A 13,347-nucleotide genomic window follows, 5' to 3' on the forward strand; every position below is an offset into this window, starting at 1 on the left:
GAGTGCAGAATTGGGCTGATAAGGTTTCTTACTGCAGCAGAATCCTGCCGGGGCAGCCTGTGAAATGAACAGGTTAGGAAAGCTTGGGAGTCCACAAACACTTGTCAAGCCAGGGAGGCCATGGGGGAAGCAGCTGGCAGAGACAAGGACTTAGAGGCTGTCTTCCAAAAGAATGGTCTAAGCAGTGTTTGTTTCTTGCTGCCTCAGGTTTCAGATACTGAGAACATCCTGGGCATTGTTCACGCTGAAACCATCAAAGTCTCTGTGGAGGTCTACGATGTTAATCTGAGCATCGACATGCCTGAAGGTCAGTGGATGCCTCCCAGACAACACAGTCCGGGTGCATTTTACTACCTTGGCAGGGGGGCAACCAAAGCCCTTGGGAGGGGATGGCATAGCAGGCAAGGGTGGCACAGATCCACAGAGCACATACCTTGCAAGCTGCGTGAAGTAAAGCGCTGTCAGGGCACCAACAGCCTTGAGTCTCTCCCTTCTGAACTTGGAAATGTGCGGCTGCATGTGCAGATTGCATTGGGTGCTTTGAAACAACAGTCATCTGAACAGGCAGTTGGCTCAGCACAGCACATAAAGTAGCTGGATTTGTGCTTGGAAGCAAGGAAATGGAAACCAAGCTCCTTGGCTTCTACCCTGCAGATCCTTGGAGTAAGAAGAGAAAGGGCAGCCAAGTAGCTAGAGAACACTTCCAAGCAGGGACACTTGCTGAAGAGGGTTTTGTGCCATCCAAGAACTCCAACTATGTAGCTTGTGACCAGGTGTGCTCTGCAGCAGCTCACAAATATTCACCATTTCTTACCTTGCTCTGCGGGTTTTCTGCAGGTCCAGATGGCATCTTGGAATTTGGAACCATTAATGTCCTGGATAATAAGAAGCAAGTCCTCAGTCTGAAGAACAAGGGCTTATATGACATTGAGTACAGGTGAGTACAGCTGCCTGGTGCTGAGCTTTTCCTCAGGCTCCCAGGCCTGCGTTCTCCCTCTGTCCATGGCTAGAACCTGTTCCCATGCTGCTTCCTTTTCTTTTTTTTCTGGTCCTATGCAAAGTCCTGGCTGTGCTGGTGGCACCTGTACTTTCAACTGCAGGGGTCTTCATTCTTTCCCTTTCTCCACAGTTTCAAGCTGGCAACTGGAAGTGCCAAGAGGGGCGACTTGGAATCTCACTTCACTGTCCGGCCGCAGAGGGCTGTGCTGAAAGCCTCCAAGCCACCTGTGAAAGTCGAGGTCCTCTTCCACCCCACGACTGAAGTGCTTCTCAAGAGCAAACCCATCCTGCTCTGCCAGGTGAGCTGCCTGGGCCTGGCTGTGTCAGCACAGTGTGTCTTGGGAGCATAAGCAGGAGAGGTGTCTTGTGCAAAGCAGGCTTTAGCTGGGGCATCCTCTCTCCTACACACACAAACAGAGACTTCCAAAACCATTTAGGAGGCTTTGTAAGATGCTGGAAATCTGGCTCTGGAAGAGGCCTTTAAATAGGGAGGGTGAGCTGCTGGAGACCTGGGGTGGGTCAGGGGACAGAGGTAGAGGCTGGCCTCTCTGCTGTGTTTACCAGCCCCTCCTCTGGTTGCAGGTCATTGATCCCAAATCGGGTCAAGGAGGCGAGACCGTTGCCACCATCCCAGTGAGGGTGTCGGCGAGAGCTGTGTACAGCAAGTACAGCATCGAGCCTGCCTCGCCCATTGACTTCGGTGCCATGGTTAAGGGCACCAAGAAGAGCCAGGTCCTAATTGTGGAGAACAAAGGTGCCCTTAACTTCAAATTCCTCATCCGCCAAGCACCTCCACTGCAAAGGTAAGAGAAGACCTGCCCCAGCCTTTCTGTCTGAGGAGGCACCACCACACAGTTGGTGTGTGACAGGCAGCCAGACCTGGGTTATTGTCCATTTGGATTGCTGGCTTGGGAAGAGGGAGCAAAACAACACCTCAGTATCCCCATGTGTGGGACAAAGCTGGTGACAGAGCTGCTCTGTCCATGAGCTGCAGCAATGGGTGCTGCAGGCAGCTCTCCGGGGGCCATCAGGAGCAGGAAAGCTTTCCTTCATGGGGAGAGAGGCCAGCTTTGGCCTCAGACAAAGGCAGGGGAACTCAGCATGACACATGTCTCTGCTTTCTCCTCTCAGTTCACAGCAAGAGGAATCTGCCCCCTCGGTCAGGGAAAGAAAGCGCTCGACGCAGGTGGGTGGCTCCTGTTCCTGCGAACATGTGCTGCTGCAGGGGATGGGGGAGGATGCAGCTGTGCCCAGGCTGGGGGTAGGACATGGTCTGTGGGATGGAGAGTCCATGATCTGCTCAGTTCCACTGACAGCCCCATGCTCTGGCTCTGACCTGCAGTTGTGGGGTCAAGAGAGGGGAGCAGGTCCTGTGTTTGATGGCTGCTGACCAGCACAGATCTGTGAACAGCACAGGAGCAAACTGTCCCCATCTGAACTCCCAATCCATAGAACATTGACAACTTTGCTTTTTCTTCTTCCCAATCCCCTCCCTCTCTCCCATCATTCAGTCCTTTCTGCTCTCCTGTACCTCTGGAGGTTGAAGGATCCCAGCTACCACCTTCATTCTTTTCACCCCAACTCCTTTCTCTCTGCCACTCGGACAGACTTGCAGCTCCTCCTGGCTTGTTCATCTCATCCTGGGGCTGCCTTTGGGCCCTGGAGTCATCCTTCCCTGCCCTGCCACTGGGTGCTCGGGCCCAGCTGGAGGCCAAGGCGTGGCATCCTCCTTGCTGGGGGTGTTCGGGGCACGGCTGTTTGGCATCAGCCTGTCCTGGTGCTCTTTCTGCAGGCTCAGCTCACTGTGGGCATGTTCACCGTGTCCCCTTGCTCCGGCTCCGTCGGTCCTTGGGGCCAGCAGAAGATCACAGTGGATTGCAATGCAGGAGCAGAGGGGAAATGTGAGGAGCAGCTGTACATTGACATCAGCAGCAGAGACCCCAAGGACAATCCCCTGGGCATTCCCTTTACCCTGACTGCCGAGTCCTGCTTCCCAGGTGCGTACTGGCCACAGGTTGCCATGGGCAGTCCTGCTGCTGATCAGCACCTAAACTTGCTACTGGGATAGAGAGGCACCCTGGTCCTGAAGTCCCACCTTAAAATCCTCAGAGGCTGCAGTCCTTTTCAAGTCCACCAGAGGGGAGAGGCTGGGAGGGATGTATGGAAGCATAAAAGGAAAGCAATGCCCTTTAAGACTGAGGTTGACTGAGCTCTCTCATCCAAGGCTGGGTTTTGCAGTCACCTGGGCAGAAAGGGCTTATCAAGCCTTCTGAGAGGCCAACTGGGTCCAGGTGAATTCAGCAAAGAGGTTCTCCAGCCTCAGCCCTTCCTCTGGTCTGTCTGCAGCTCTTGTTGAAGACATCACGTCCATCTTTGAGCAGTACCCGATCCACAGCAACGTCAATCTCCGCCAGACGTTACAGTCGGTGCAAGGCGACGGTGTGTTCATCAGAGATGATAACAAATTCATCTTCACCAAAGTTCAGGTTGGGCAACGGGTCACAGCTCGCTTCAAGATCTCTAACGGCAGCAGTGTCCCATGTGACGTGGTCCTCTCCATCAAAGCCACGCCTGGAGAGGTAAGAACAAGAGGCCAAGGTGAGCGCTGCTCTCTGAAAGCCGTGTGAGAGCCTGCCTTGTTCTCCAGAGTCACTGCGTTCCCTGGCCCAGCTGGACCAGTCCAGCTCAGTGCAGGTTGAACTGCAGGGCAGAGCAGCAATGCCAGGGGGGCACTTGCATTGAATTCCACATCTCTCAAGCAAATTTTGGCTCACGCTTCGGGGTTTTTGGTGGGAATCCTTCTGAACATCTCTCGAAAGCACACTCAGAAAGGGGCTGTTATGGACCGATGGGCCAGAGCTCAAAGCAGAGCATTTCCTGGCTTTTCCTTCTCTTGAAAGGCCAGTCCGGGGTTATTTGCAGGGGTTTCTGTGCCGTCCCAACCTCCCACGCGTGCTGGGGTGGCTGCCCAGTCCTCAAAGCAAGCTTTTGCTCACCTGGGTATTGGTGCAAGGTCAGCATCCCCTGGGATGGAGGAGCATGCCCAGGGAAGCATGAAACAAGAGGCGCTGTCTGGGGCTGTTCCCAGGGATGCATCTGTGAATGTACTGGGTCACATTGAAAGATGTTTCCTCCTAACACTGCACTGTGGGTTCCCCCCAAGCCTCACAGCCTCATCAGCAACATCTTCAAGCTGGATCCTGTCGAGATGAGCATTCCTGGCTTATCCCACGCCTTTGCTGCAGTGACCTTCACTCCAGAACAGAAGGAGGACTACCAGTGCACTTTCACAGCTTCCCTTGTTAGCCCAAAAAGGTAGTGACCCTGTGAAGTACTGGGGGGACTGTTCTAGGAGCTGCCTCTCCTCTTGGTACCTTTAATGCTTTCAGTACCCTTAGGCAGAGTACTTGGCATGAGATGATCTGGGAGGCAGTAACTGTTAGGCAGAGCAGAGCAGAAAAATGAGGAGGATACTTCAGCCTGTGTGAGGGACTCTGAAGAGAGGGCCCTAGGTAGCCAGCTGGAAGTTACTGACAAGCGCAACAGCTGAGCTGGGACTTTCCAAGGCCAAAGGCTTAGATGAAGCAGTTTCTGTGCCAGCAAGTCAAGATTTCCTCCTTATTTCTGTAGAAAGAAGTGATCCTGTGTGGTTCCCTGGCATGCATTAAGCTATTTTTATATCAGGGGAGTGACTGGAGCTCTTACCAAAGAGAAGCCTGGTTCCTCTCCCTGGGACCTGTGTACTGGGGCTCTGACCTGCCCTTCCCCAAGCCTTTAGTGGCTGAATTGGAACAGGGAAGTCAGCTTTCTGCCCTAACAAGCAATTCCTTTTTTAGGATCCTTGGAAATAATCTATACTGATGGTGGTGTTGGTTTGGTTTTCCCTTCTTGCTTTTGTACTGTTTTCATGGTGTGCTTTTGCTTGTTGCATATGTCTCCTATCACTGGAGCCAGAGGATTTGCCACGTCTCATCTGGTGCCTCCTTATTTATCTGCTGTACAGCATGATTCAAATCAGGTAAATTGTTTAGAACTGTTATTCTGGAAGGCTCTGGCTGAAATGGTTTCTGTGCCTCTCCAGCAGCTCCATGAAGATGAAACCCCAGCAGCTGACCTTCACTGTCAGTGGAGAGGGGCACGTGCCTCAGCTGACAGTCGAGTGCCCGGGCCTTCGGAGCAAGAGAGGAAACCCTGTGCTGTGCTTCAGGAGGCTCCTGCTGGGGGATTCACAGACACTCCCCCTGGTCCTTCGTAACAATGGCATCATACCCACCCAGGTAAGGACCTGCTCAGGGAATGCTCTGGGCTGGGAACAAGTGCTTGTCCTGTGGAGGAAAGGTCCCAAAAACTGTGATTTTCTGTCCAGTCTTTCCTCATCAGTTGAACACAAGACAAGAAAGGTGGTGGGGTGTTTTTCCCCCCGTCTCCCAGCTCACATTTTGTTCTCGTGTGGGCGTGTGTGATGTCCCAGTTCCATGAGATTGCATTTGATACTGGTTGACTCCATTTTAATTTAACTTAGTTGTGGTTTCGTTACATTCTGCTCGTGACTGACTGTCCTGTTTGGCTCCATGTCAGTTCTATCCATATGCTTCTGAACACCGTTTTTTCCTTGTGTGACTTCACGTAACCTTTGTGCTGGGCTGTGTTTGAGGTGGGGTGGTGCTCTGGGTTCCCCGTGCTGGACCAGCGGCCATAGGGGCTCAACCCACGTGCCAGCCTCTACTCACACCAATGTCATTGTGCTCCGTGTTCCCTTTTCTCAGTTTACAGTTCAAATCATGGATTACCAGGGAATTTTCTTCATGAAGGGCAGGCAGTCCGCAGTCCGTGCCGTCCACATTCCAGACATGGAAGAGGACTCCACTGGAAAAGGTAAATTCATGAACCGTGCAGCGTGATCATTCACAGAGGGAAAAGGTGTGCCCTGTTCTTGGCTTGTCTAAGCAGCAGCCACATGTTAGACATAGTTTCTTTCCTTGGTCTCTCTGTCCCCCGAGCTTTTCTTGTGGACTCCTTGCAGGGTTTCCTCCTAGCAAGTTGTAGGAAGTTTTTCTGTTCTTTGAGACAGAGTGGGTTGAGTTGTGTGGACTATCAGCACCTCAGTGGACTGGCTGAGGTCTTTGCTACGTGTGGGAAGGTGCCAGCCTGAAGGGAGGCAGCCCTTGAGCAGACAAGCCAGCCAGCAGAAGCCAAAAGCACTCCTTGGCTCAGCCTTCCGTATGGCAGGAGCTGGCTGGAAGCAGATGGAATGAGGGCTGGGCTTTAACCTGAGGTTAAGCCGCTTAAGTGTTGAGATGTGTGATGGTGGCATAGTCTTGTGAACACAGGAAGAGGGTCTGGAGCCACTGGTGGGAGAACCTGTGCTTAGAAGCAACTGATTCCAACCTCTTATTCCTCGTATACCCCAGGGAAATATTTCCTCTGTACAGCTCTATCACTTAACTCTGATTCCCGTTGCCGTGCAGCCAAGAAGCATCCCAAGAAACCTTACCTGCTCCTGGAACACGGGCAATCAGCAGAGTTTGACGTGTTTTTCAAAGCCACCCTGGCCCAACGTCTGGAAGGGAAGATCCGTGTGGCACTGTCAGGCAACAGTGAGATCGACATAGAGCTGGTGGGTGAAGGCTGCGATGATGACTTCACCCTTGATAACCTCCCTGGACTAGCAGAAGACAGCCAGGAGAGCAACGCTGAGGGCAATCTGGAGGACGACATCATTGAGGGTAAGAGAGGAGAGGCTGCCAAGGTAGAGCAAGGAAGAGGGAAATGTCTGATCATGCGTGTCCTCTCTCTAGCCAGGGCTGGGCTGTCACCCACTGGACTTGGGGGCCTGTGAGCTTGCTCTGTGAGCACACACAGAGCAATGTGTGCTGTGCTGCTTGTCGCTGGGCACAGGCACAGCCACGGGCTTGGGGACCTCCCAGAGGGAGGGAGGGAGGCTTGGAGCAAGGAAGAGCTGAACATACACGTGTCTCTGAAAGTGAGGGGGGCGGATGGACCTCACTGCATGCTGAGATCTCTTGCTCTCCTTCTTCACAGCTGTCAGAGCGAATCACATAGAGTTTGGGGAGTGTGCAGTCAGGGAGCTCTGCGACAAGACCTTCACAGTCACCAACCGCAGCAAGGAAGAGGTCATGCGGTTTGAGTGGCTGGCAGATGCCCCGTTCCAGTTCTTCCCCAAGGTGAGCTGGGACAGCCCTGCCTTTTGCTCAAGCCCTTTCCTGGTGTTCCTGAGAGCTGGCAGGGAGTCACCACATACCAGTGAGAGCCCGTTCCAGTGCCATGCAGGAGATGCAATCCCTGTCTTTGCTGGGGCAGGGCTGTCAGCCCAGCAGAAAAGGCTCCGCGTTCTGGGAGGTGGCACCTTCTGTTCATATTTTGCTCTATCAAATCTCACATAAATCCTCACTGAGGTGCCGATTTCCGGCACAGCTGCTCACCATGTCAGTCCCTTTTGCTGCCCTTGCCAGTGATTCCAGTTTGGTCTTGATTCTCTGGTTCTCCCCAGGTGGGACACCTCAAGCCTGGCTGTGCCAAGAATATCAGAGTGACCTTGAAATCCAATGTCCCGGTCACCTTCAAAAGGCGCTCTGTGAGCTGTAAGGTGGCCAAGATCAAATACCAGCTGCCACCAGGGGAGGTTTACGACTGGGATGACAGAATGCACACTGAGGAGTGGGAGGATACCACCGAGAGACTGCCAGGAGCCCGCTGGCCTGTGAAGCGGAGGGTAAGAAGCACAGCAGCAAAAGCTCACCGAGCTGCTGCAAAAGGACCTGCCGACAGCAGCAGAGAACCAGCGCTGCTGGCAGAGCAGCTCCTGCCTCCCCTGGGCATTGGCTCCAGCCGGGAGGTTCACCAGCAGTGCCTTTTAGGGGAGAGGGGATGCGCAGTGAGGGGATGTGCTCACACCACCAGGGGAAGCCTTTGGGCAAGAGACCTTTATCCACACGCAAACTGCTGCTCTGTGCCACGAGCCGAGTGTTGCAGCCCGTGTTGAATGGGAGGTCACGTTTGATTTTATCCCATTTGACAGTGTTAAAATCTCTTCATCTGATTTGGTGCCTTGTCACCCACAAGGAGTTAATTCCACTGCACTCTGTCTCTTGTTCTGAAGGGGAGAGCAGCACAAGTGCTCTTCTGTGTACACCAGTGAGCTCCAAGCTCTGCCTACACCAATACCAGAGATTTTGGTTGTGGCCTCTGTATTGTGGGGGATATCTCATTATGGAGCAGCCCAGGCCCTGTGTGACAGTGTGCAGGAGTCTGGAGAAGCATCATCTCCAGAAAGTCTTGCTTTTTCTATCATTATTGCCAAACACACTTATCTTGGTGAAGGTTCGTTCTGAGTTTCTGAATCACTGTGAGTCCTGTAAACCCAACTTCCCCATCAGGGCATCAGCAGTTGGAGACTTTCCTAGTGAGATCATTCGCATCCCAAAATGCCCACAGCCAGCTCCCACCCCACATGTGCCATCTGAAGAGCACTTTCTCCTAAGACAAGAAGGAAAAAGTTCTTTCTAGGACTAGTCAGTCTTGGGCTTCTCCATCCACAGGACTCCAGCAGGGGAACTTAATCCTAATGTTGAGACCTGCTGGATTTATAGGGGACCAGGGAAAAGGTCAGAGACTCTACAGGGTTGAAGCACAGACTGACAGCTGGCCATAATCCCCAGGGGTGTATTAATAACTGTGGTGGTGACTGCTTTGATCAGTGGGTAGAAACCAATACTGTAGTACACCAGTCCAATTTTGTCATCTTTCCAGGGAAATAAACCTGAATGTTCTTTCTATGTGGCCAAGTTTGGAGGCCAAAAGATTTCCCTGCTCAGCCTGGCTTTCTGGGCTCTGCTCAGTGATTCTTCCCTCCTCTGCCTGCAGGTGGTCAAGGCAGTCCTGGAACCACCTCACACCGTCCTGGAGAAGAGCAGCCAAGAGGTCAAGCTTTTCCTCAGTGCTCAGGTTGACTATGCCGAGTTCAAACTGAACACGGTCGAGGTTCAACTGAAGCAGACTGAGCTCTTCCAGACAGAGATAAGCACGTGAGTGCTGGGCACCGTGTTGGCCCTTTCCTCCTAAACTTCCAGACTTTGAAATACTTTGTTTGGGCCACCCAGGGCAGCAATTCTGAACGTGGCAGAGTTGCCTGGGGAAGAAGACGTTCCTTAGCGGAAGGTGGGACCAGGAGCCCACCAGACAGTGTTACTTCAGGACTTGCTTTTTATTCCTCCTCCTTGTTTTTCAGTTTCCAGATGTCCAATACAGGGAATGTAGCCCTGAAATACTGCTGGGAGGGGAATCTGGAGGAGGAAATACCGTCCAAGAGTTCTGGGAGGCCGTTCTCGTCTACTCAGACGTGTAAGTGTTTGGCTCTGGGTGGTGCCTGGGCCATTTCAAATGGTAGCTGAGGGCCTGGGGAGAAGACCCTACCACTTCACCCCAAAACATTAATTGCTTTTTCATCCCTGTCCACTTCCCAGCTGCAGCTGGAGAGTTTTCTCCTTACCCTCTCTCTGCCTTTTAGCCCCTCCTGTTCTTGCTCTTCCACTTGTGCTCTGCACAGGACCTGAGCTGGGCTCCAGGGACAGCCACGTGCTGGGTCAGGACTGGGAAGGGGGACATCAGGGCACCTCTTTGGGAAGTCTTGGAGACTGGGAAAAACCAGGGTGGAACAAGTGAGCTGCCCTGCAGCCGCTGTCTGTATGCAGTTCCCCGCCCCAGGGCAAATGCAAAGTCACTGTCTAACACTGAGCCTCCTGCCCCAGCACAGGAGTGTGTGCTGCACGTGGAGACCCTGCTCCCAGCTGCTCTGTCTCCTGCTGAAAGGGCTTGGCCAGAGGCGCTCCAAGTGCATCCCACCTCTCTTCTATCCACCTGCAGCAGGAGGCAGAGTTGTTGGGAACAAAGGATTTTGTCTTTGAAAGATGTCCTCTTTCCTCCTGCAGGTGATTTCTTGTCCTCTAGTGCTGAGGATCTCTGGGAAAGGAATCGTGCAAGGCTGGTGCAGCAGGCATTGCCACTCAAGTCAACTCGGCCCCAGCCAACTCAGCCCCAGCCAAGTCTGCGCCTTTCAAAGCAGCTGCGCCGCTCTTCGAAGGGCCTCAGCTCCTCCCTGGAATTTTCTCCAGTTCCTGTCAAGTACCCACCGTTGTTCTCCATTGAGCCCCACTGTGGTACCATCCCTGCTGGCCAGAATCAGATTTTCCGTGTGAAATTCTTCCCGACGCGTGTGGGGGAATTTAAGGCCGAAATGCTGTGCAGGTAGGAAATGTCCATGTGCTTTCCAATCCATGCTCCTGGTGGGTATCACAGGATGGGCCGTTGGGTGCACCCTCCCTGCTCAAGCAGGGTCGTCCCAGATTGGCACAGGATTGTGTCCAGAGGGTTCTGGAATACCTGCAGTGAGGGAGACTCCACACCCTCTCTGGACAACCTGTCACCTGCACAGGAAAGAAGTTCTTCCCCGTGTTCAGGTGGAACATGTTTTGCATCAGGTTCTGCCCATTGCCTCTTGTCCTGTCGATGGGCAGCACCAAGCAGAGCCTGGTCCATCCTCTGACACCCTCCCTTCAGCCCCTCTGGCTGGGGTGGGTGAGTGTGCAGCCCTGGGGACAGCCAGCCCCAGAGAGGCAGCAGGAACACACAGCACACAGGAGCACAGGAGGATGATCATCTGGCCAAGGCCAGATGTCTGTGGAGATGTCTGTGGATCTGTGTGGAGACAATGGGAAAAGACACTGTATGAAACACTAAGCTCCTGGAGGGCTGCAAAATCTGGAATGGGAGATCCAGAAGGGCTGTCAAGGGGCCAGCCAGTCCCTAGCTGTGCTTCCTTATGGGACAAGCACAGCCTCCTTCTCTGCCTGGAACCCCGTGTGCTACAGTTGGTCCCCAGGCCCATAACTGGTTGTGATTCTGCCCTTCCACCTCTGCTGCCTCCATGGCAGGGAGTGCAGTTCTGTTTCATTTGCTGCTCGCTGCTTGCGTGGAGAGAGGATGTGACACTGTGTGCTCTGTGAGGAGACAGGCGAGCAGCTGGCTGGCTGGAAATGTTCATCTGGCTAATACCAGTCCCTTTCTTCCTAGACTTCTTAACCTGAAGCCATCTCAGAAGAGCCCACGGGTGTTTGTGGTGGGGGAAGGCTGTTTGCCGAAGGCTGATCTGAAACGCTCTACATCACTGCAAAAAGGTGAGACCCTGAGCAGCAAAGCCAAGAAGAAGGTGCAGCAGTCACCAAAACTAGAGTGACACCATTTGTGCCATAGCTTCTCCTGCTCATGGTTTCCCAGCCTTCAGCAGAGACCTCCCCAGCTACTCTTCAAGCCCCAACACCCATCTCTACCTCATCCATGTAATACCTAATAAACTGTCTCAACCCACGAGTTTTCTCACTGTTACTCTTCCAGTTCTCTCCCACATCCACGGGAGGGGAGTGAGCAGGTGTCTGTGTGGTGCTTGGTTGGGAGCTGGGGCTCAGCCATCTCCAGGAAAGCAGGTGTGATCAGACATCACCCCCATTCCTCTGCAGGCTGCTCTGCTCTCTTAGGAATTCCCATTCCTTGGCCTTTGTGTCATGGGTGGGGTGGTGAAGTGTCCCTTGGTCACACCAGGAACTAATGTGGGAGCAGCACTGACTGTACCAGGAACTCCAGTTGCTTGGCTAAAGGCTGGGGTGAAGGACAAGAGTGGCAAAGATCAGTTATCCCCTGACAGCCTTGGAGCATTTGCTACCTGAACTGTAGCCCGAGAGGAGCGCTGCCAATGCCTCAGTAATTATTACAATCCAGCTTTCCTTGGGAAAGGAAGGTTCAGCCTTCACTGTCCCTTGCTCCGTTTCCAAGGTACTTCCCACCTGTCTCGATTTAATGAGACTGAAGTATTTTGCTAAGGAGGAGGAGTTATGAGGAAGACCAAACTCCTCTCTCTAAGCAATTGTAAAACCAGAATTAAGAGGCTCCAATTGAGGAAGTACAGAGAAAGAAAAAAAAATAACAGCCTTTTATTAAAGGATATATGTATATTGGCAGAACAACAAAAGAACACAAAAAACAACCACAGAATAATCCTGTACCCAAAAATGCCCTTCCAAAAGGAAACAGTTTGGAACTTTCTGCCTTTTGGCACCATTCTAACCATGGCCAGCAGACAGACTGTGCCAGAGACAGGCAGAAGAGAAGGTTCTGTGGAGACCTCATAGTGGTGTCGAGAAAAAGCAGCAGCAGTAAAACCCAAGAGCCACAGGTGCTGTTAAGCCGGTGTTTGTTATTTCAGCTCCACCACCTGCACTTCAGGCCTAGAGAAACACTCCACACACCAGACACACGGGACTGCAGGAGGAGGGGGGCTGGACCAAGCTCTGCAGGAAGGTTTGGGAATCCAATAGGGGCCATTTGCTGCAGGGAGGTTTGCAAAGGGAGGGAAGAACAGAATCCGGGAGCCTGCATGACCCGGCTTTGCCACAGAGATCAGGGAATCTTGACTTGCTTGGTCAGAGGGGATTTTATTAAATAGAATGCCTGGGGATAGAGGAGAAAAAAAGGAAGGAAATGGATAAATACCAGCCCTTTGCAGAACAGTGTGGCTTACATTCCTTGTCCAGATCTTGAAGAGATGCATTTAATGTAAGAACATTGAGAAGAAACAGGGTGAAAAAGGAGGAAAGTGATGAAAATGGGGAAGCAAGGCAAGGCAAGGGAAGGAGAGGCAATCCAAACAAAGCAAGGCAAGGCATGGCTCAGTTCTTAGACCTTGGTGAGAGAGATTAATCCCAGCTCTCCTCACGTGTGGGAGCTCATCCCCTGGTGCTCTGTCAGCACACAAAGATCTGGGAGACTGTCCAAGATCTGAATCATTCACCTTTGCATGGTGAGGGGTGAATCCCTTTGGAAATAAACCAGGCTTCTCTCTTCCAGTGAATCCAGAGGCTCTGATGCATCCATGGGGCATTTTAGCAAGACAGGGAAGCAACGGTTTATGCAAAAATAACCAGGGTTCCTAACTGCACTAAAAGAGTTTCATGCAAGCAGTGCCAGTGTGTCCTGCAGTTTTCAGTCATCCAGAGAAGAAAGTGGTTCAAAGAAGGTGATCTCCCCACCATACCTGATTTGCCTGACCAGGTCAGGCTTTTATAACTTCTGAGAGAGTCAGGGATCATTCAACATTCCCGACCTTGCTGCTCTGTCCCTGGGATTCCTGAGCCCTCACAAATCCAGCCCAGGGCCTGCTCGCTCCCATCCCAGCCCTGCAACACTCCCCAGTGCCCTGTGAGCCCTCACAGAGGCACAGCAATGCTCCTGCTGCCCGGGGAGCTGAGCCCTCCCTGTGCATTCCCCACCCTCCCAGAG

At 52.7% G+C, this 13,347-nt stretch overlaps 1 protein-coding gene across 1 annotated transcript; it reads left to right on the plus strand.

Annotated features, from left to right (window-relative positions):
• Positions 1-207: 207 nt before the first annotated feature.
• LOC113961876 (hydrocephalus-inducing protein homolog) lies at positions 208-11,391 on the plus strand (the record flags this gene model as incomplete). Its single annotated transcript, XM_027672578.1, has 17 exons — positions 208-307; positions 838-937; positions 1,130-1,298; positions 1,582-1,802; positions 2,131-2,185; positions 2,792-2,996; positions 3,346-3,578; positions 4,163-4,314; positions 5,081-5,276; positions 5,766-5,874; positions 6,468-6,725; positions 7,042-7,184; positions 7,511-7,732; positions 8,884-9,044; positions 9,248-9,360; positions 9,948-10,263; positions 11,089-11,391. Coding segments are annotated over 17 exons (2,916 nt in total), but the record flags the coding sequence as incomplete, so codon positions are not given.
• Between the last annotated feature and the right edge of the window lie 1,956 nt (positions 11,392-13,347).

The sequence above is a fragment of the Neopelma chrysocephalum genome, unplaced genomic scaffold (genome assembly GCF_003984885.1).
Source record: "Neopelma chrysocephalum unplaced genomic scaffold, ASM398488v2 Primary Assembly neopelma1_97417, whole genome shotgun sequence".
Taxonomy (NCBI): Eukaryota; Metazoa; Chordata; class Aves; order Passeriformes; family Pipridae; genus Neopelma; species Neopelma chrysocephalum.